The 20,736-nt window shown below is 33.4% G+C and overlaps 2 protein-coding genes across 6 annotated transcripts; both read right to left on the bottom strand.

Annotated features, from left to right (window-relative positions):
* Positions 1-1,044: 1,044 nt before the first annotated feature.
* LOC25488823 (galactoside 2-alpha-L-fucosyltransferase) lies at positions 1,045-5,070 on the bottom strand. The gene is made up of 2 exons (XM_013603972.3): positions 4,752-5,070; positions 1,045-2,613 (listed from the first exon to the last, which is right to left on the bottom strand). Exons 1-2 carry the CDS (start codon positions 4,924-4,926, stop codon positions 1,166-1,168), a joined length of 1,623 nt encoding a protein of 540 aa, XP_013459426.1. The 5' UTR covers positions 4,927-5,070; the 3' UTR covers positions 1,045-1,165.
* Positions 5,071-16,681: 11,611 nt separating this feature from the next.
* On the bottom strand, positions 16,682-19,541 carry LOC25488822 (uncharacterized). Of its 5 annotated transcripts, none has more exons than XM_024779380.2 (4): positions 19,371-19,541; positions 19,119-19,183; positions 18,379-18,492; positions 16,682-17,877 (listed from the first exon to the last, which is right to left on the bottom strand). In XM_024779380.2, exons 3-4 carry the CDS (start codon positions 18,488-18,490, stop codon positions 17,435-17,437), a joined length of 555 nt encoding a protein of 184 aa, XP_024635148.1. In that variant the 5' UTR covers positions 18,491-18,492; positions 19,119-19,183; positions 19,371-19,541; the 3' UTR covers positions 16,682-17,434. The 5 variants fall into 5 exon arrangements, with proteins under 5 accessions (XP_024635148.1, XP_024635147.1, XP_024635149.1 ...); XM_024779379.2 differs by having other exon boundaries at positions 19,178-19,183; XM_024779381.2 differs by lacking the exon at positions 19,119-19,183 and having other exon boundaries at positions 16,682-17,238; positions 17,549-17,877; positions 19,371-19,538.
* Between the last annotated feature and the right edge of the window lie 1,195 nt (positions 19,542-20,736).

Here is a 20,736-nt window from a genome sequence, read left to right as displayed (position 1 = left end):
AATTAAAAAACTTTAAATTCACATTTTAGAGGGTTAAAATCAAAAGAAAATTTTAGATGAGTTGAAAACATAAGAAAAGAATTCCGAGTCTAAGAGAATATGTGAAAACTACTGCCACTCTTCTAAAGCTTTGTTTGCGAGTTGGTTTTAGGAGATGATTTTGGAAGATTAAGTCTATACTTTGATGATATATATTTGATATTTTTTTTAAAAATAATTGAAAGAAAATTATAAATGATTGTATAATACTTTTATCACACTCAATTGATCTTAATTTAAAATAGAAAAGTAAGTTCTCCCTTCTTTTTTTACTCTAAAACCCAACTCGCAAACAATACAAAGCCTAAGAGAAGTATGATTTACACTCCTCTCTCGTGAAAAGTAAATATGTAGTGCACGTTACTCTACTTCAAAATTATAATATCTTGGAACAATAGTCCAATGGTATAAATTGATAAATTGAATATGGTGTAAGAAGTTCAAAACTCAATTTTTTTTATGCTACTAACATTGTTTATTGGTAAGTTAGAGGTAAGTCAATAGTATGTGATGCAAATTCATTGTTGTGTCTTGTTGTTTTATGTTTGTTTGGTCACTATGTGGGACTAGGTTTTACGTCTCTTTGTTGTTGCTTTTGAGTTTTAAAAGATAGTTTATATTTTGAGTTTTAATTTGTAGTTTAAATTTAATTTTATATTAAAGTATCCTGGCCGTATCGTTTCTTGAATTTTGAAATTTTCCCGTATCAGCGTATCGTATCCGTGTCGAATCATGTATCCGGGCTTCATAGGTTGTAAGACATCTCAACTATGTTGACACCTCTATCAACCAAAAATCATCTGCAAGCATACTCATATCCTCACAAATCTCCAATGTCTTCACAAATTTACAACTAACAATTCAACAATAAATAAATCTTTTTATGCATATTGTTCTCTATTATTTGTTTCAGTTACTTAGAGTCTTAAACTGAGAAAATCAAGGTTGTTATTTCAACAATACGCAACTACCAACAGCAATATCAATATCAATAGGAAAAAAAGCTAACCCAATATACCATGCACTCAATATGGAGTTATGGTTTCTGTAGAAAACTATATAAATTTGAAATCAGTAACTAATGTTATCCTACAGCAAAATAACTAGTGGTATCCAATTCATAACTTCAATAACTAGCACTATTATTGTCTACAACCTTAAGACCCCAACTCATATCCTCACAATGTCTTACATGAGGAACAAGTGCACCTGTGTCAGTGCCTCTCTTAGCCTTACAATCATAGAAAGGAGGAGCATGAAAACACGGCTCCATTGACATTGCACGTCGACAAGGAGGGTTAGGAGCAGTTTCATTCTCAGGTTTGTATAGGATATAAGGTTTCAAACCTCCAAGCCCCTGTGCCACGTAGCCGAAAGTAGACCACGAGCTAGTCACCAACACATCGGTTAAACTCAATAGATACATTTCTGCCCAAGCTTTTTGATTGTGTATTTGCTTCTCAGTTTGTTGATATCCCTCATGGCTTGGTTGGTAAACACCAATAACTTCTCCGGTCACAGTTGGATATTCCCAATACATGTCTCTTACTTTTTCGAAATAACCAGAATTTAAGGATGTCATTAGTACCGCTTTCGACTTCAAATTTTTTAATGAACCAATATTATCATGCTTCTTGTCAATATCAGGCAAGATATTCTCCTTCAAAGTGCAAGCTAAGATTTGATCGAATACATGTTGAAATGGACCGGGTCTCGTGTCGAAAACCCTAATCTGGATGCCAACTCTTTCATCAACATTAGCTAAATAAGCTTGATAGTATCTAGAAACAAATCCCCAAACTTTGTTTGTAGGGTGAAACAAATACCTGCCTATGAAATGGAAAACTTTGTCCTTGTTTGGAAAGAGATTACTGAGCTCCTGATCAAAAGACGGCATCAAGAATAACGACGGGATAAAGTAATTATCTGTTTTCATCATTAACCAAGGAACTTTCTGCAGAAATTGTTGTTCTTCATCGCAGAAGAAAAGCTTATCCTCATCATCATAATCATGCGCCAAATGAAGGTAGACAGAAGAAGGTACTTTGGAATTCGTGACTGATTTATTTTTTAGCATTTTTCCATGACATTGATCAGATTTCTGATTCAAACTAAGAAATTGACTGTTGAGAGGGAAATCAGGAGGGAGAAACCAGGAGACATCTGGAATCGGTTCGCAAAAGAGGTCGACCATATCGACTCCAGGGTCAACCAAAAGAACACGATTTGTGAGGAGAGCATAAAGAAATGCAGAAGCTAAGGTCAATATCCTGTTCCCTAAACCACTAAATGAAATCCAAACTACGTACTTACAGTCTGGGGACTCACTTAAATGGCCAGAATTGAGATCCTTTACTGTTTTATTGTAGGATTCGGTATAAGGTCCGCATTTTTTGTGGAGAGCTTCGTATTTTCGTAATCTTGAAATTAGGTAAGGAGATGGATTCCCTGATAGTCCTTTAACTGAACGATACCTGCTGAGACAGGATCTATCATCAAATCCAGATGCTAGAAGTCCACCAAGTAGTTTATCGTTTGGGAACACTTTAGAATCAGAGGCATCACTCTTCAAACCTAAGAACCAAGAATATGAAATTCTATCATTACAAGACCAAAAGTTATGCAAATGAGGAAAATCAGTTCATTCATAAACAAAAAGGAAAAATATATATAGGCAAAACATAAAGAGCTTATTTAAGGCGTGTTTGGACTGGTCCTATGACATAAATACTTGTATAAGAGTATGGAGGAGCTTATCAAAATAGCTTATTGCATGTCTATAGGCTATTTTTCAGCTTATTTCCACAAGCTTTTTGGGATAACTATTGGAAATAGCTTACAACTGATATGAAAATAGTCTAATCACATATCCAGTTTGAGTATAAAATAACTTGCATTACACACAAGCACTTATATAATAAAGCACCAAGTGTTTACCCAAATGTACGAAAAATGCTAGCAAGGAAGAGAACTAAATGCCAAAATTGGAAACCTCACGAAAATTGAAAAGTCCAAACTAGCCATTTGCTCTGAGTTTTAGCGTTTACTGCCCTGTTGTTCTAATCAATGTACCTAATGTTACGTCTTCTCAGTAATGTCCATTAGCTTATGCAATGCAGATGTATTATGAGAAACAAAACCCAAGGAAAACTAGTAAATGCATAAAATAGGACAGCAACAGAGCATGAAAACAAGTAGTAAGCAAAAACTAACATCCTAATTCAGTGACCTATTCAAGTATCCAAAAAGATAGTCTATTGTCTTTCTCTAAGAACTTTGTTATTATTCATCTGTTATTTTCAAAATCAAGATTCAAGGTTTGATAAATACTTTTTCAATTACAATATCAAGGTTATATTTTTTTTGGTGGTGTCCGGGGTTCGAACTGTGGACCTTGCATATATTATGCATTGTTCTTACCAACTGAGCTAAGCTCACATGGACATATCAAGGTTATATTAAAAGAAGACTAGTAATTTCATCAAAAACAACTAAATTTATTTAATATACCTTAGCCAATGTCAGAAAACCATAAAAACAATCAAATAGTTGGGCTGATATGGTTAATGAACTTTAGTTAAGATTGAATCAACCAGAAAAACCGAGTTCGATCCTGACTGAAACCATCTGTGACTAAACTATTACTTACAGGATCAACTTTCTCCACCCACATTTCCAAAAAAACTAAACTTGGAATGGAAGTGTACCTCCATATGGCATATGATTTATCCGGAATTGTAATTTCAAAGACTTATAAGTTGTGGTTTTCTAAATGTGTGCATATATAAAGTGATTTTTGGGTGGTAATTTTTCTCCCTTTACTACCTCTTGGCCGAACTGTTCACTACCGTGCCAAAGAGAGGGTTAAGAGTTTTAAGATAAAACAAACCCTTATAATACATTAAGGATCTGTTTGGTACGAAACATATTTGAGCTTATAGCTTATAAACTAAATGACTAAAAAAGACCCTTTGGTAACTACACTTTTCTAACGAGCTTATAGCTTATCTTTATGGTCTTATAGCGTTTTTTCATAAGTTAATTCAAGTAGGTTACAGAGTAAAGTTTATAGCTTATCACTTTTTATCTCAATTTTACCCCTGCAATCTTAATTGAAAAAAAATTAAGTATTAATTAAATATACTTTTTTTATGCTATTTCGAATTTATAAGGTACTTCAACCGCTAATTTTATCAAGCACTGTAAATTCAATCAGCTAAATTATCCATTTATCCACTATAAGCTAGCCTATCCGCTGTGACTATAAGCTAGCTTATAAGTCATCAGCTATACATCCGCTGTATATTTTACCAAACAGAACCTAAAAAAAATTATCATATGATCTAATAACGTAAAAGGTGTCAACCAAATTGAATTAAACTTTACATTAATCAAAACTGAATCACACATCAAAAACGAAATAGAAAACACATCAATCAGAGCATGTAACACCAAAAAAGAAGAAAAAAAGAAGATAAACACATAAAACCATACGATCCTATGAAGCATAAACACTCCCTCGGATTAGGTGTGTCCGAGGTATACACCGACACATATTATTACACTTAATTATGTCATTTTCTCAAACTATTATCGGTGTCAACGTGTCTGTATCTGTGCTTCGTATTAGGATCTAAGTTTAATAAAGTATATACCAAATTAAAAGGTACATTATATCAATGAAGAGGAAATAACAAGAAAAAGAAACAAACCTAGTTGTTGATTTTGTTTGAGATGAAGAAGACTGGTAGGAGGAGTTGTAGTTGATGATAATGGAGAAGATGGAAGAATGAAGGAGAGAGAAAAGAGAAAAAGAGTTAAAAGAAAAAGAGAAGCGAATAAACGCGTGGAAGTGAAAACAGGAACATTTCTATGGAACTTCTTCATTGTAGTGTTAATGCAGCAATGTGATTCTGATTCTGATTCTGATTATGATTTTATAACACTTTGGTTTTGGTTAGAATTCCTTGAATTTAGATCCGTGGATTCATTCATTGATGGAAAAAACGATTTTAATTAAACAGCTCATCGTCGTGACTACATTAAAGGAAATTTTTAGTAAATACTAGTCAAATTTAGAAAGTTAGTTAGTTATTTAGAAATTAAATATAATCATTTGGTATTAAATGTGATCAAAGATAAAACCTTAATAGGAAATAATTTATTTTTGATAATTATTCCTAGAAATTTTACTCATTTCTTTTCAATTTTTTATTTATAATATTTATTTGTAAATGAAATAACTTCAAACTCAACATAACTTGAATGAGATGGTAAAATATCTCTTTCAATTTAACAATGGTGCAAGTTCAAACTCAATGGTGTTGAATGCATCAATGTTAGAGAGCTTTGTTGAAAGATTTCTGTTAAAAAATTAATTCATGAAAATTTGTAAGAATTAAAATGTTAATTTTCATTTCTCGGAGGTGAGATAATTTTAGTCTAAAATTTATATAAACTAGGGTGGGAGCCCATGGGGTAAAAATACAATAACAAAAATTTGATTAATAAAAAGTTAGTTATTGAAAATTTTGTTTTTGAAAAGACAAAAATGAAATACTCCATCTGTTCCTTTATATGTATCGCTTTTGTCCAATTTGCTACAATCAAGGTTAAGCATAATTGGCTCTCTTTTTCCTTTTCTACCCTTAATATATGTAGTGTAACTTTTCCTTTGTATATCAATCAGCCGTTCACCGCATAAATGCATGGCTTTATGTATTGGAACAATGAAGAGTGGGTTTATTGCATTTATTAGCAGAAAGCATTTTTTTGGCCTTGGTAAAATGTGTCTAATGGAGTAGAGGAATTGGATTAGGCTACAATAATACTATGCAATTAATGTGTCAGATTTGGTAATTGAGAGGTTAAGGCTATAATTGACATATTATAATCTTAAACTCTAAAAATGACACTTAAATAGGAATTTTATTTTTTTTAACAAATGTGACAGTTAAAAAGGAACGGAGGGAGTATATATTAACAACAACGAAATCGCATCTCCGACATAAGACGTGCCAAAAGAATGACTAGAGTTTACAAACAAATTCTAAACCGCATGACAGAAATGACTAACCAATGCCCAAACAAGTAAGCGGGCACGCCAACCAACTGTGAACCCCTAATACATAAACAACATTAGCCTCCTTCATCCACCACTACGAGTGAATTTGGACCTTTTCCAACAAATTAATTACAAATATTATTTTCCTTGTTGCTAAATAGTCTATTATTACGTTCATTCCATAAAACCCAAACACATACGAGCTAAGTTAGTTGCATAAATGATCTTCGAGTTGCCGAGCCACCTGTCGAATAAGTAAACTGAAGAAAATGGTTAGCAATGCTATACGGAGCAGCCCCATAGACCCTAATCCAATCACAAACTAAATGCCATAACTCTCTGAATATGGTACAAGAGAAGAATAAATGTTGCGCCGTTTCCACTTTTCCGCACCCAGTCACGCACATCTGAGCCTCCTGAGAGAGGATCCCACGAGCCCCCAGATTCTCCTTGGTTGGCAACCTGTTACGGAGAAGTCTCCATACGAGAATAGACACCTTTACCAGAACATATATGTGCCAAATCAAATCCGAAGTTGCGTCCAATGTATGACTGTCATCTGTTGTGAGCATCTGATAAACATTGTGAACAGAGTAACCGCCACTAGGATCAAGCTGTCACCTCCACTGATCGGAGGTCTGGTGTTGCATAGTAACATCAGATAGCAACAACCTACACTCTCCTAATAACTCCTCCTCCCACTCCCACAACCGCCGCCTCCACTACCACGCCGCTCTCCGCTCCTCCCAATCTAAAGCAGACATCTGCCCAACCAAACAAAAAGTTATTGTAAATAAACTTGAAGATTGATTTACATCGATATAAATATTTCATAATGTTCTTAATATGTATGTTTAAGTTTTTTAATATATATGAGCATCTTAGCAAATACTACTAATGAGAAGGAAGAAACGTAGAATAGTTTAACCACAAATAACTTGGAATGCAAGTTAGAGTTAGTTTAGAAATGTAATTTTAGTTTAAATTTCATTTTCATTTGTGTTGCATTTATTTAGTTACAAGTTAGTTATGATCAGTTGTCATTTGTAACATGAATATAAGCTACAATCTATTACAGAATTTATTGATTGAATAATATTCACTTTTCAGCAAACTCTATCTTCCATCATGTTTGAGAATTGCTTTGATGGTATCAGAGCAGGTTTGTCTTGCTCTACTTCCGCTTCGTGAAGATTGAACGAATTATCCATTGATTTTGTTTATCTTCTTCTTTCATGTTTAATCGATCTTCTGTCGTTTCGATTTTTTTATCATTTTCATCTTAACGATTCATTATCGTTTTGATTTGTTCTTGTTTCGTTTCTTTGATTCAACTACGTGTTAGTTTCTTAATTGATTAGTTTAAGAAATTTCGTAGATCATGGTGAGAAATAACAACAATGCACAAAATCAAGCTCAAGGTCTTGATCTTTACTTTGTTCATCCATCAAAGAATTAAACAACTGTGAGTCTGATGGCACAGTTTATTGGTGATAATTATCATTCCTAGTCCATGAAGATGCGAAGAGCATTGGCTATGAAGAACAAGTTTAAGTTTGTGGACGGTTCAATTCCAATTCCATACAAAGATGATTTGAATCATGCTGCATGGAAAAGGTGTAACAATCTTGTTCATACATAGATAATCAATTAAATTTCATCGACAATTGCTCAAAGCGTTGTGTTCATATAAAATGTTGTTGATATGTGGAACGATCTTAAGGATTGATTCATGAGAGGTGATCGTATTAGAGTGGCACAATTACAACAAAAGATTATTGATTTAAAGCAAGGGAATCGAAAGATTTTAGACTATTTCACTTATACGAGAGGTTTGTGGGAAAACTAGATCAGAATAGGCTTATGCCTCAATATACCTGCCCAATTCGTTGCACTTGTTTGGCAATGTGTAATGCTAAGGGTTTTAGAGCTGAAGATAGGATGATTCAGTTTTTGATATGTTTAAATGAAGATTATCATTAGAGAGTTGCATCACATGCAGTGCTTATGGACCCTTTACCTCAAATAAATAGGGTTTTCTCTATGATAATGCAACAAGAAAGAAAGGTGCAATATAGCATGATATCTGCTCCAGCGACATCTTTAGAGGATAATACTACTTGATTAGCAAATGATGTTGATGGAAGAGGTAGAACAAATAGAAGAATTTATGGCTTCTGTGGGAAATCAGATTATGCTATTAAGACCATGGCCGTCCCTAAGTATTCGGAGGCTCGGCTCTCATGTTAAAATAGGCCCTTAATAAAATAAAAACGTAAATTTTTAAAAGAGCAATTATTTATTTAAATTTAAAATAAGAACCGTAAAGATAAAAAATAAAAGCCTTTATTGTAACTAACATATAAAAGATCAATAATATAAAACTACAATTTAAGCGAATATCTATATTGATTTTCTATGTTATATTTTTCCTTAGTTTGTACAAAGCCGATAATAAAAGGTTTATACTGTTTTTTAGAGAATAATTATTATGTTTGTTCTTTCAAATGAAAAATTTATAATATTTGTTGTTAGAGTTTAACTACCTTATACAATAATTGTGGACAAAAAATTACAAGATGTGTTCTAACAAAAGAAGAAGAAAAAAAATTATATTATGTTTTGATTAGTAAAAATATTAATTAAAGAAACAAAAAGGAAAAGAAAAGAAGAAAAAAGAAAAATCATAGGTGAAGAGTGTTGAACCAACTATGCCACTTTAGAATGCTCTATAAAATAATCACGCTAGTTGTTTTTATTACTTATTTACTGGGCTTTAATATTTTTTTGAGGCCCATCCTTGAGGGAGGCCCAGCTCGTTTGAGCTGTTTGCACGCCCTCAAGGACGCCCCTGATTAAGACATGTATAAGAAGCATGGTTACCCTTCAAGCTTTGGTAGAGGATGAGGAAATTCTTATGCAAATATGATGGAATGTGAAGATTCATATTCCAAATTTTCTGGTGCTTATTCAAGTAAAAATGATGATGGTGTAATGATTCTGACAAAAGATTAGTACCAGAACTTGATGACTGTGCTAGAGAAAAATGATATTGATGCAAAGGGCTCAGATTGTAGACATAGGTGCAACATATCACACTTGCTATGACATAAATTGGCTTAAAGAGTCATAAACTTTGTTAATTACTTGTAATCAAACCTTGTAGCACTTGGGTGCAAACATTCATTCATAGTGGAAAGTCGTAGATTTTTTTTACACCCCCTAAATTCATATTGTTATCCTCATATTGACCAACATCCCTGACCTTCTAAACCTAAACCTGAACTCACCTTGACCTCATTCTCTCCACCTCCACCTATTCACCCCGACCTTGAGGAATTCTATCAAGAATTAGTTGCAAGAATTAACTCAATTAAGCATGTTTGGACTCACTGTGTGAATCCTGCTGAGAGTGATGTAACATTGAATGACCTACAGACTTGGGTCAACAGTTGTTTGGATAACTTCTTAATCTTTGGACGTAATTGTACGGTAAACAACTTCCAAGCTCATCTGGTGGATGAGTTACTCTTTTGGGTTAATCATCAGTTGAAAGAGTTTATAGAATCTTCTCAAGAGAGGAAGTCTATCAAGTTGCTGCATGTTTCTTCCTTCCTTTCTCCTTCTAGTGCGATCATGTCTTTGCAACTGACTCTACATTGTTACAAGCTTCTAGGAATGTGTCTTCCTCTGAAGGTTCTACATCCTATAGTGTACCTATTGATCAGTAGAGCTTTGCTTCTACAACAAATGCCATCTTAGATGATATGAGAGCTCAGAATCAGGCTCAAGGGGCTGCACAACAAAGGTTGGAAAATTGAGGCAATGATATTGAGATCAGATTTTCTATTTACTCTTATGATAACAAAGCATTATGAGAACAATTAGGACACTCTAATGTGTTTTTAAGTGTGTAGGAAATTCTAAGTATTCGGAAGTTTTGTCTCTGGACCCACTAGTCTCCGGCAGGGGCAAAGCTACATACCTTTGAGGGTATGCAAGTATTGGTTTATGTGCATTCTATACACAAATGCATCCCACAATATATTATTTTCCATCTCTCTTGTTATCGTATTCTCTTTTAATCTTTCTTATCTTTTTCTTTCTCTTTAGATTATTTTTATGATCAATAATCTTCTATTATTAATGATATTCTACTTTAAATTCTCTAAATGAGTTGATAGGTAATAAATCATGTTTAATAATTAGTTGTTGATAAGTTGACGAAGAACAGAAAAGTTAGCAAATTTAAGTTATAGTGTTTGATAAATATATTTTTAATTAATATAAAATATAAAAAAAGTATCTTTAAAAAGTAAAATATATCTTCAATTAACCGTTGATTTAACTGATAAATATAAAATATGAAGAAAAAAAAATAATTAATGTTTATTGCTTTCAATTAAGATTATAAAAGTAAAATTGATAGAAAAATAACATGTTATAAGTTATAAACTTAAACACTATTTAAAATAGCTTATCAGAAATATCGTAAGGTAGTAAAAATTGTTATAAACTCGTATGTAAAAATTGTTACTGAATAGGTCTAATTGATCATATGTACTCATAAATATAAACTTCAAAATTGACTTTATCAAACCGCGTCATAATTTTGCACCCTTTGATCGGGGATCCTTGCTACGCCACTGGACTTTGGTAAATGCCCTGGATCTTGAAAAAGCTCTGTGTTATAGATAAAGACAAGGCTCTATATCAAGAATAATGGCAACTTTGTGAAAGTCAATGCTACGTGTTCATGCCTCTCGACTAATATCCTTTGTACTAAGCATTGACTCAATGAACCATCACTGATGTATGCAACGACTCTTTGCTAAGAAAGGATATTTTGTATGCAATGATGGAAATAAATGGTTGATTCACTGACTGAAATTACAAATAAATATATATCGACATTCAATCATGCATTCAAAGACAAGGTTATTCTCTAGCAACAATCATCAAGCCCCGTCTCTATATAAAAGACCAAGTTTTGCTTGAAGAAGGTTACAACATGTATAGATCAATAACTCCTACAAAAGACTTAAGCCAATTTTGCCTGATTTCTCCTAGTCATCTCCAATTCGGGTGGGTTCCGTTTTTTTTTTCGGCCAATTTTTTTTCCCACATGGCTTTGCGTTTTTTGTGGGAGACACCGCTTGATTTGAATCAGGTTTGTTTGTTGAGATGTTTTTTGTCCTTTTGGGGGATTTTTTTTGTATTTTTGGGAAGATCTTCCCACATCTTAATCTTCCATTTTGTTTTGTTGTGGAGGTACATATTCCTTTTTTGTTAGTTTTGTCTATATGTTGAAATATCTCTATTGCCCTCTTCTTAGTGTATAAATAGTTGTGTGGTTTGGTTGCTGTTTTCAGTTGGCTCTGTCGATTTTCATTTTGTCATTCATCTGGGTTTGAGTTCCTGGTTTTTTTGTTTTTGATTTTGTGATTTTGTGATGGATAGTTGTTTTGATTCATTGGCAGCGATTGTGCCTGGGAGGGAGGGGTGACATTTTAAGGTCAGGATTCTTAGAATGTGGGAGGTCCCTGCATTTATGAACCCTGATCAACCAAACTCTTTGGAGATGGTGTTGATTGATGAGAAGGTCTGTGTATTTTGATTTGTATATAAGTTTTTGAATTGGGGTTCATTGTGTGTCTTTTGTGCAATTATGATGACATGTACCTTTTGTGCAATTGTGTGTCTTTTGTGCAATTATCAACCCGTCCGTAGGTAAAGGTACTGTCCGTAGGTAAAACATGCACCGACAGACAAAAATCCGTTGCAACTTGCTAAGTATAGTGCACGGCCAATGTGGCCGTGGATGAAAGTTTTGGCCACATATACCTACGGAAAATAGCCTTTAGTGACGGTTTTTGCCCGTCACTTGAGGTCAAGTTTCTTGTAGTGTATATTTGATTTTTGGTTTGTTATTGTTGTTTTTGTAGGGTGTCAAGATTCATGCCACTGTTCGGAAGCAGTTGTTGTATCTTTTCCATAAGAAGTTGGCTGAAGGAGATGCCTACAAGATGTCCTATTTTTCAGTTGCTCCAAACATTGGTTATTATTGCACTACTACACATGAATTCAAGTTGATTTTCCAGATGAAGACAAAGGTGAAAAAGTTTGAAGGTTTTGCTATTTCAAACAGTGGACTTTCATTCAGCAAGATTGAAGATTTGTCCAAGCATACTGCTGATTATCCATTTTTAGTTGGTATGTTTTGATTAATTGAGAAATTTCATTATATATGATTTTGTATACGTTTTGTTGTGGTTGTTTATGATGATTCTGATTGAATTGGTAGATGTTGTTGGATTGATGACTGGTATCTCTGCTGAGAGGGAACATGTGAGGGATGGTAAGGTCACCAAGATGATCGTGCTAGAGTTGACCGCTGATAGGTGATTTAATATGTTTTTCTATACTTTGGACTTGGTTTGTGAATGCTCCATGTGTTAGGTATTTTTATTGGCTGCATTGTTGCTAAAACAAATATCCTTGTTCTGTAAGTTGAAACCAATGTTTCAACATGTGTTTAGACGTCTCTGGAAGATGTTGGATACAATGCTTCAACATCCTGACATGGTTCAATGTGCCTGAGTTCTCGCCTGTTTGTACGCGCGCCCTTTATTGTTTAAGGAAACAATATTTCCTTATCTTATTGATCAAACAACGCACATATCTTCTAAGAATCAGTTGTGGAATATTTCTAAAGTAAATATTATATTTTAGGAAATATTTATTATTGTTTGGAACAATCCTATAAATGTTCTGACATTTTAGGACTTTCCAGATTTGTTTCTAATTCTTGTTTTGCAGATTAAGCTGAACCGATCTGCATTTTGCTGAAGCCCAACGATTTATTTAGCCCAAGCTGCTTCAGTATATAAGGAAGACTTCAAGACCTAATTGATTATTCAAGCCGTCATTCTAAAAGTTAGATTTTTAGGGTTTGAGTCTTCATGTATTCTGCTCTTGTATCGTTTGTGATGCATGTTTAGAATCTACTCTGTGTTCTTTCTTGTATCGTCTGTGACACTTGTTAGGACTGTGTGTGAATATTGATACTCTTTTGTACTACACCAAAGTTTTGAAACACGGTGCTAATTGTTTGTGTTGGAAGGTAACTTTTATTTTGTTTTGGTTTAGGTCTGATAGGTCACAGGGGCTGTGACTGATCATTAGAATAGTGAGATGGGATCTCAGATCTAGGAGTTCCTAGGTTGAAGTCTATACGGGTAGGTCCTAGGTCATATAGTGTAAACGAGGAGTTTGCTGAGAGCTATTGAATAAGGACTACACTAGTATATTTCCTTCTTGGCTTGGTAGCCCCCATAGTAGGTGTGTTTGTCACCGAACTGGGTCAACAAACTCATTGTGTTCTTTACTTTCATGTCTTTTATTTTCTTGTTTTTATTTCTGTTTATCGCGTGATGTTGAAACATTAATCGTAACATTGCAAACGCCGTAACATCATACAGAACATATTAAAACAAGTGTGCTAGAATTTCACCATGCTTTTTACATTTATTCATTGGATTTTTGTAGTGGTAAGATCGAGTGCGCTTTGTTTGGTGCTTATGTTGATAACCTTCAAAAAAATTGATGGGAAAGAGTACCGATGGCCTACACGTTATTGTTTTGCAATTTCCAAAGCTTAAGATTATCCTAGGTTTTTTTGTCTTCCTATTAGTTGTTTGTGCTTAATTTGAGTGAGACTTCGTGTTGAGTTGATACTTATTTAATCTTGAATAGACAAGGCATCTCTCCAGAACGTGATGAATACCACTGTGATCTTTCTGAATCCTCTATTTGATGAAGCTCTGAAGTTTAGAGAAAGGTGTGTTGTTTTTCGCTATTATGTATTTAGTTTCTGATTTCTGTTTTTGATTAGTGTAAATCAGTTTCATTTATATTTGATTATACGTGTGTTTGATTGAAGTATTGACATCCATGGCTTGGAATCATCTGCACCGGTTACTATAATTGGTCCAAGGATCAGGCCCTCATTCGAGGAAGATTTCCTTCGCATGTATCATGCTAAATCCTTATATGAGTTGAACTCAACTAATGAAGATGGGACATTCGTTGTTTCTGCTGTCATTGATGGTCTGGTTGATGGTCAAGAGTGGTGGTATCCCGTTTGCAAGTGTCATAGAAGTGTGACGCCTGATTCCAGGGCATACTATTGCAAGGGATGTATGAAACATGTTTTTCATATCCTAGGTTTGTTTCATGTATGCATGTTCCATATATAGATGTTTCAATCTTGATATTGTTTACATTTTAAATTGTTCATGTGTTTAAGTACAAGCTTAATTTGTGTGTTAGCGATGGAACTGACATTGTTGTTTTTGTTGTATTTGATGGTGATGTGCATGCTTTAGTTTGTGTTCCATGCACTACTTTGATGTCAGCCACAAAGGTTGTTATATTTTTTTTATTGAATGACTGTCGTTACCATGTTTTATAAAATCTTATTTGATACACTTGCAGTATCATTTTTGTTTTGGTGGTTTGAGTTTTTTTATTGGTCTGTAGACTGAAAATGCTGGGTTTTTTTATTGGTGGTTTGTGTTTGTTTTATTGGTCTGTTAAGAGGAACTTGACTGAAGTTTTCGACGAGGCTTCCGATGACATTGTTGGTCTTCCTCGCAAGGCAATGAAGATTGAGACGGAGTGATTTAAGTGGGCACTGTTGTTATGTTGACTAGTGTGTTTTGTCAAATGTTGTGTCAATAAGGAATGTCCTGTTGCATACCACTTCAATTACTCTTGCAATTTGGCACACTACATTCATTTGTAATCTATTGGAAATAAATATGCAGTCTTTATTGTATTTTCTCTTATTGGAATGGTGTACCTTTCTAATTGTATTTTTTCATGCTGTCATGATGCATTGGGCAGACATCTTTGTTTATATAGTTGTGTAAAGTTTTTTTAATTGTAATATATGTGATTTGTAATCTATGTTGTGGAATCTGTATTAATAAAACATGTTTCTCACAAGCAACTATGTATGTGTTTTTCTCCTATGTAATCCGTGATTTTTGCTCTCTTTGGAAAGCTTAGTGCTGAATTTGTTTATTTAACCCATTATTTTTTTAGTTGATTTTGTTGAATTTTCTGGTTTTGATTAAATATTGCAGCCTCTGCATCATAATGTTGTTCTTCATCTTAGAACATCACAGAACTCATTTGTGGTAGCAATATGGTTAATGTTAAATGGAGTTGCAGAAATGTGTTATATATAATGAAGTTTCGAAACTAAATGCATTATGATGAAAGAGTTTACAAAGGCATTGTATCACTGCATTAATCTTCGATCTTCATGTCTCATTGATAGCAAAATATCACTATATTTTATATAAGAGTTGATGATGAAAAAACAAATATTGGAAAAACATTAACAAGTAACTTTAAGAGGATATATAAACCACATGAGAAGGTGCGGAAAAAAAGTGTAGTGGTTGCTGGATTTATCTTGAGCGGTGACCACATTACTAAGTATCATCCTTTGACTATAACCATATTATGTTCTTCTTATTAAGATGGCTACGAAATTAATATTGTGGTAGGGATGGAATAAATATTTGTTGCAAATCAATTTCTCAAAATATTTAGCGTTATTTGTTTGTTGAGGTTTGTTAACTTATGTTTGCATTTTTTGTACAATATGATACGGTGTAGACAAACATATATATGTAGGAAATTTAAATAATTTCAGAAGTGGTTTTCAACTGAATTACTATGATTAATGAGTTATTATGCACCTTAAGTTTCAAAATTCTAACAACTTTTATTGGTATGATTTGGGAGTCTAACTTTTATGTCATTGTTTTCTTGGATTTTTCAAGACTAAGGTTGAATCAAATACATTGTTTTGAAGTTGTGGTGGTTGCGGTTGGAAATATCATTTAGGTGTCATGTAATCATGTTGCTAATTGACTACTGTATTCCTTTTTCCCCATGTAATTTTTTTCGGTGCTTAACTCTGGGATTTGTAGGCATATTACATGTGTAAATGGATAGATTTAAATGTATATGGTAATGTTTTTGCATTCTTATCTCTCTCTTGGTTGTGGATAGGTTTTTTACTGTGCATTTTGTTGTCTTAACTAGCATTGTATAATTTATTTTCATTATTGTTCCGATCAAGACTCGAAATTTGCAATTGGTGGTCTGCTTAAACTAGGGGTGGACAGTCAGTCGGTTAGGTTCAAAATCGGTTTCAAAACTTGAAAACCGTTTAAACCAACGGTTTCATATTCGTAAACCATTTCTGACCAACTTAGGAATCGGTTTAGTCGGTTCGGTGTAAACGGTTAAGCCGGTCAAATGTGCAGCTTAGTTCGATTAATTCGGTTTTGTATATATCAATCTCTACTCCATATATTTTAAAAATTTAACATAACCAAATCATAAGCTGAAATTTGGGTTTTCAATAAAACCAAGAATAATAATTTGGCTATTCATCTTAATCTTTATGGCCTGTCAGTTTTCAGTTTAAGTAAAAATCAAGAGCAATTTTTATGCCATAATATATTACATAGAACTTGTTAGCACCAACACCATTTGTAAACTTGTTCAAAATATAAATTATATTAACTTGTTTGCATTGACTAACAACAAACTTGCACAACACAGCCAATATTAGTAAATATTACAGTTGTCCAACAATATCAACAGTATAAGTATTATAATATATTACAGCATCCAATATTTGAGTAAAACAATTACAACAAGTGTTTGTTGAAACAATTACATAAACTAACTTATAGTTTACTATTATGTTCTTAATGTTGATCATACAGTTTATTAATTAATTTTTAACTTGATTGTATTGTCTTAAGAATATATACAATCAGGTCCACAAGCAAATTTTGTAAGAATTGATAATAATATAAACAAGCAGCTCAGTTCCACATACAGTTGCTTACCAATAATTAAGTATTAACCAGTTTAACAAGCGGCTGAAACAGTTCCATCAACATCAAACCATGTCCACACTCCACAATCATCATGGAGCTAAGAAAATGAAGCATGTTACATTCCATATCATTCAAAAGCATATGCATGTGTTGTGCATTAGTATTGAGTCATATTTGACTCCAAAATATCCAAAAAAGTCATTCCTGCATGACATTAAATTACTCTTAATTAGTATTACATAAATAAAATCCCTACAATCTTTTGCATTGTACCTTTGGCTAACTGAAACTAGAAAATCACCCTTCCCATTTATAAGATTTGTTTGCCTAGGGTCATTTAGCATGTTCTCTGGTTTCTTAAGGTAGACTCTACAGTGTGCTAACATGCTGGACTTCCCATTTAATTTAGAATCACAACGATATCTTTTATGGCAGTGTTTACAAGCGGTTGTAGGTTCTCATTCATTGGGTAATGGATTAAAATCAAGCCAAACGGGAGAGGTTCTCCTATTACCATTGGCATTAGGTCTCTTACACCTAGTAGTAGAAAACCACCCTTCCCATTTATAAGATTTGTTTGCCTAGGGTCATTTAGCATGTTCTCTGATTTCTTAAGGTAGACTCTACAGTGTGCTAACATGCTGGACTTCCCATTTAATTTAGAATCACAACGATATCTTTTATGGCAGTGTTTACAAGCGGTTGTAGGTTCTCGTTCATTGGGTAATGGATTAAAATCAAGCCAAACGGAAGAGGTTCTCCTATTACCATTGGCATTAGGTCTCTTACACCTAGTAGTGGGAAAAGGGGGGAGCTCAGCAGCTGCTTGTTGAGTAGATTCAGCTGAAAAAATAAGTAAAGTAATTCAGATATGCATTTAGCTAAGTTTTTTGCATTATAAAATATTAAGTGTTTCAATAATTATAAAGTATTAAGCCTTAAATAAAAGCATCTCCAATTGCCAATCATAATTAACCAAAAATATATTTAAACCATATACCATGATAAAACTAAGAAAAAAATAAACAATGATAAACCTCTATCGTAAAAAAAATATTGAGCAGAAGTTTGAAATTGGAATGAGTGTTATGCTAGCAGACTTTGACAAATCTTTTGTCATTTATAATCTTTGACATGTACATAATTAGTGTGTTTGGGAAAGACTTGTGTTTGCATCAAAAAACAAGGGGAAAGATCTCTGTGAGGTCTAAAAAAACTGCAGCAAATCGTTTGTTTTAATCATGCATTCCTACTAAGAATAGTTAAAAGAATACATATATACTTTACATGGATAAGGCAGCAACAAACACGTCAACAAGATTTTCTAAAAATCATTAGACTTACGGTTAGCTTTGGCTTCAATCACCCCCTCCGTAGATCCAACTCCAACTGCGCCCTTCGTAGCTCCAACTCCAACTGCGCACTCCGTAGCTGCAACTTCAGTTTCCTCGTCCATGGCTGATTTTAAGAGAGAAAAAATTTGATCAAAACAAAAATCTGCATAATGATATTCCTTACACATATTAAGCAATATTGAAAGATACAAAAAAAAAAAAAAAAAAAAATAGGAAATAGAAGTATTACTCAAAATAAAAATATACAAGCTAGTATTACTAAATAAAAATAAAAGTATTACTCAATAAAAATAAACTGATACATAAACTCTAAATAAAAGTAAAAGGATTACTCTAAATAAAAGTATTAAACAAACTGATACGCACAAGGTCACAAGCTTGTTTAAAAAAATAATCAGAATTTAGCAATAACATTGATATATATAATCATTATTGACAAATGCAAACTCAAATAAAAATACACATAGTTAGAGAAATAAAATTACTCACAGTTTTCACAGTAAATCTAAAATCAAGTCTGTTTAGAGAGTATAAAATTTTATTAAATTTATCAATTCAACATATTATATTTAGCCCATCCAATCCAAATTAATTTTAACGCTAAATAATTGGCACATCAAACACAATAAAATACAATTTTACACCACATTAAATGGCTATATTAAGACATTTCATTACAGTAATCTAATATTAAACTAAAAATTCAAGCCATTTATTGTTATTGCTAACAGTATAATAAATGAGAATTGCAGCTTCTTGATGTTATAATATACAGAGATACTTAGAACCTTCAGCTGCAAAAAAGAGATACAAAACCATTACTGATGATAATAGCAAAACAGAAATGGAAAACCATTTGGTGAGAACTAAACGCCATATCTAGATCTCCATTTGGTGATCTACATAGTATCACTAGTATCAATTTAACATACACAGTTCTACAAAGGTATAAAAATGCAATTTTTAAAATAAAAGGCTCACCTTTGACTTTAAGGGTGTTGATTTGTGATTTGTAATTGGTGGGTTTTTGGATGATGTTTGATTTGAAGGAAAGGAAAAAATCCTGGTGTTTGAAAGAACAAGAACAACGACCGCAGAACACAAAGTGGAATGAAAACTAGGGTTTACTCTTCTTCTAACAACAACTTATATATGTGAGCTGGACTGTGGTTATGTATTGGAACATATTGGGCTGGACTTCGGTCGAAAACGGTTTCCATCGGCCAAATAACTACAACCCGTAACCGACCTATACAACCCACAGCAACCCACTTCCATTGAACTGTTGTACCCGCCTAAACCATTGGACCCGACCCGCATGCTTCGGGCCATCCGGTTCGACCAGTTTGGGTCGATTTCTAAATTTCTGTCCAGCCCTAGCTTAAACTGCTCAGTGTGTCATGTTGATTGTTGTTATTCAAATTGATGGTTTGCGTGACCACATTTTATTTGGTGTGCGACACGGACATGCTATTCAGTTAACTAAGATCTTAAATGGTCATACAAAAGGGTGTACGCATTAAACATGTCAACCGAAGTTTATTTTTTGCAGATTATATTTAAATGTTTAAACCTAATATATTATTTTAAAAGTTACATTGAGAGTCATTTTTAGAGATTGTATGTCATACCAAATTGTTATCATTGCCCTAAGCTTTCCATCACTGATATAACATCCAAATTGTTGTGTGTTTAACTATTTTTGATATTTTCTATGAAGCTCTTAGTTAACCTTTATTTTCTAATTGAGTGTTAATGTGACAACACAGTGTCATTATATATTATTCACCACACCTTATAATTTTTTACTTACTTTTTAAATGTAACTTATAACCTTGACTATTTGTAGTGGTTGATTTTTCCTACTTTTCAATTGAGGTTGCACGTGAGAAACATGCTTAGGTAATTCATTCAAGAGTGTTGTCACACCTTTGTAAGTAACCATCTATCATTTATAGGTTGACTTTGATTTTCTTCTTTTCCTTTTGATGAGAGAGGCTTTCTTTTTAGCTCTACTTACTTACAAGTGGTTACACATTTCCTTACTTCTATATATACCACACCTATGTGGTTAACTTAACAGAACTCATACCACCCTTCCTTCCTTTTTTAGCACTAGATTTCTCTGAAGTTTTGGCTCTTACTTTCGTCCCTATCATGGATGTTCCTGTCAATGCTATTGTGAACCTTGGTCCTGAGAGAACCGAATGGAAGGTGAAGGTCTGGGTGGTTCGCTTGTGGAGGCGCTAGGGTGTGTTGATGTCGAGGAAGGTCGTATCACTTGACATGGTTTTCCTTGATGAAGATGTAAGTTAAATTTGTATCTTTTTGTTGTTTCAGTAGGTTG

The sequence above is a fragment of the Medicago truncatula genome, chromosome 3 (genome assembly GCF_003473485.1).
Source record: "Medicago truncatula cultivar Jemalong A17 chromosome 3, MtrunA17r5.0-ANR, whole genome shotgun sequence".
NCBI lineage: Eukaryota > Viridiplantae > Streptophyta > Magnoliopsida > Fabales > Fabaceae > Medicago > Medicago truncatula.
This window is presented reverse-complemented; position numbering and strand designations above follow the sequence as displayed.

Bases quoted from the DNA above. Each gene is read 5' to 3' on its own strand.
- LOC25488823 (XM_013603972.3), bottom strand. From the start codon at position 4,926: ATGAAGAAGTTCCATAGAAATGTTCCTGTTTTCACTTCCACGCGTTTA. The intron at 2,614-4,751 runs GTTTGTTTCTTT...CTTGGTTCTTAG, and splicing joins CAAACAAAATCAACAACTAG to GTTTGAAGAGTGATGCCTCT.
- LOC25488822 (XM_024779380.2), bottom strand. From the start codon at position 18,490: ATGGACGAGGAAACTGAAGTTGCAGCTACGGAGTGCGCAGTTGGAGTT. The intron at 17,878-18,378 runs GTAAGTCTAATG...TTATTTTTTCAG, and splicing joins GATTGAAGCCAAAGCTAACC to CTGAATCTACTCAACAAGCA.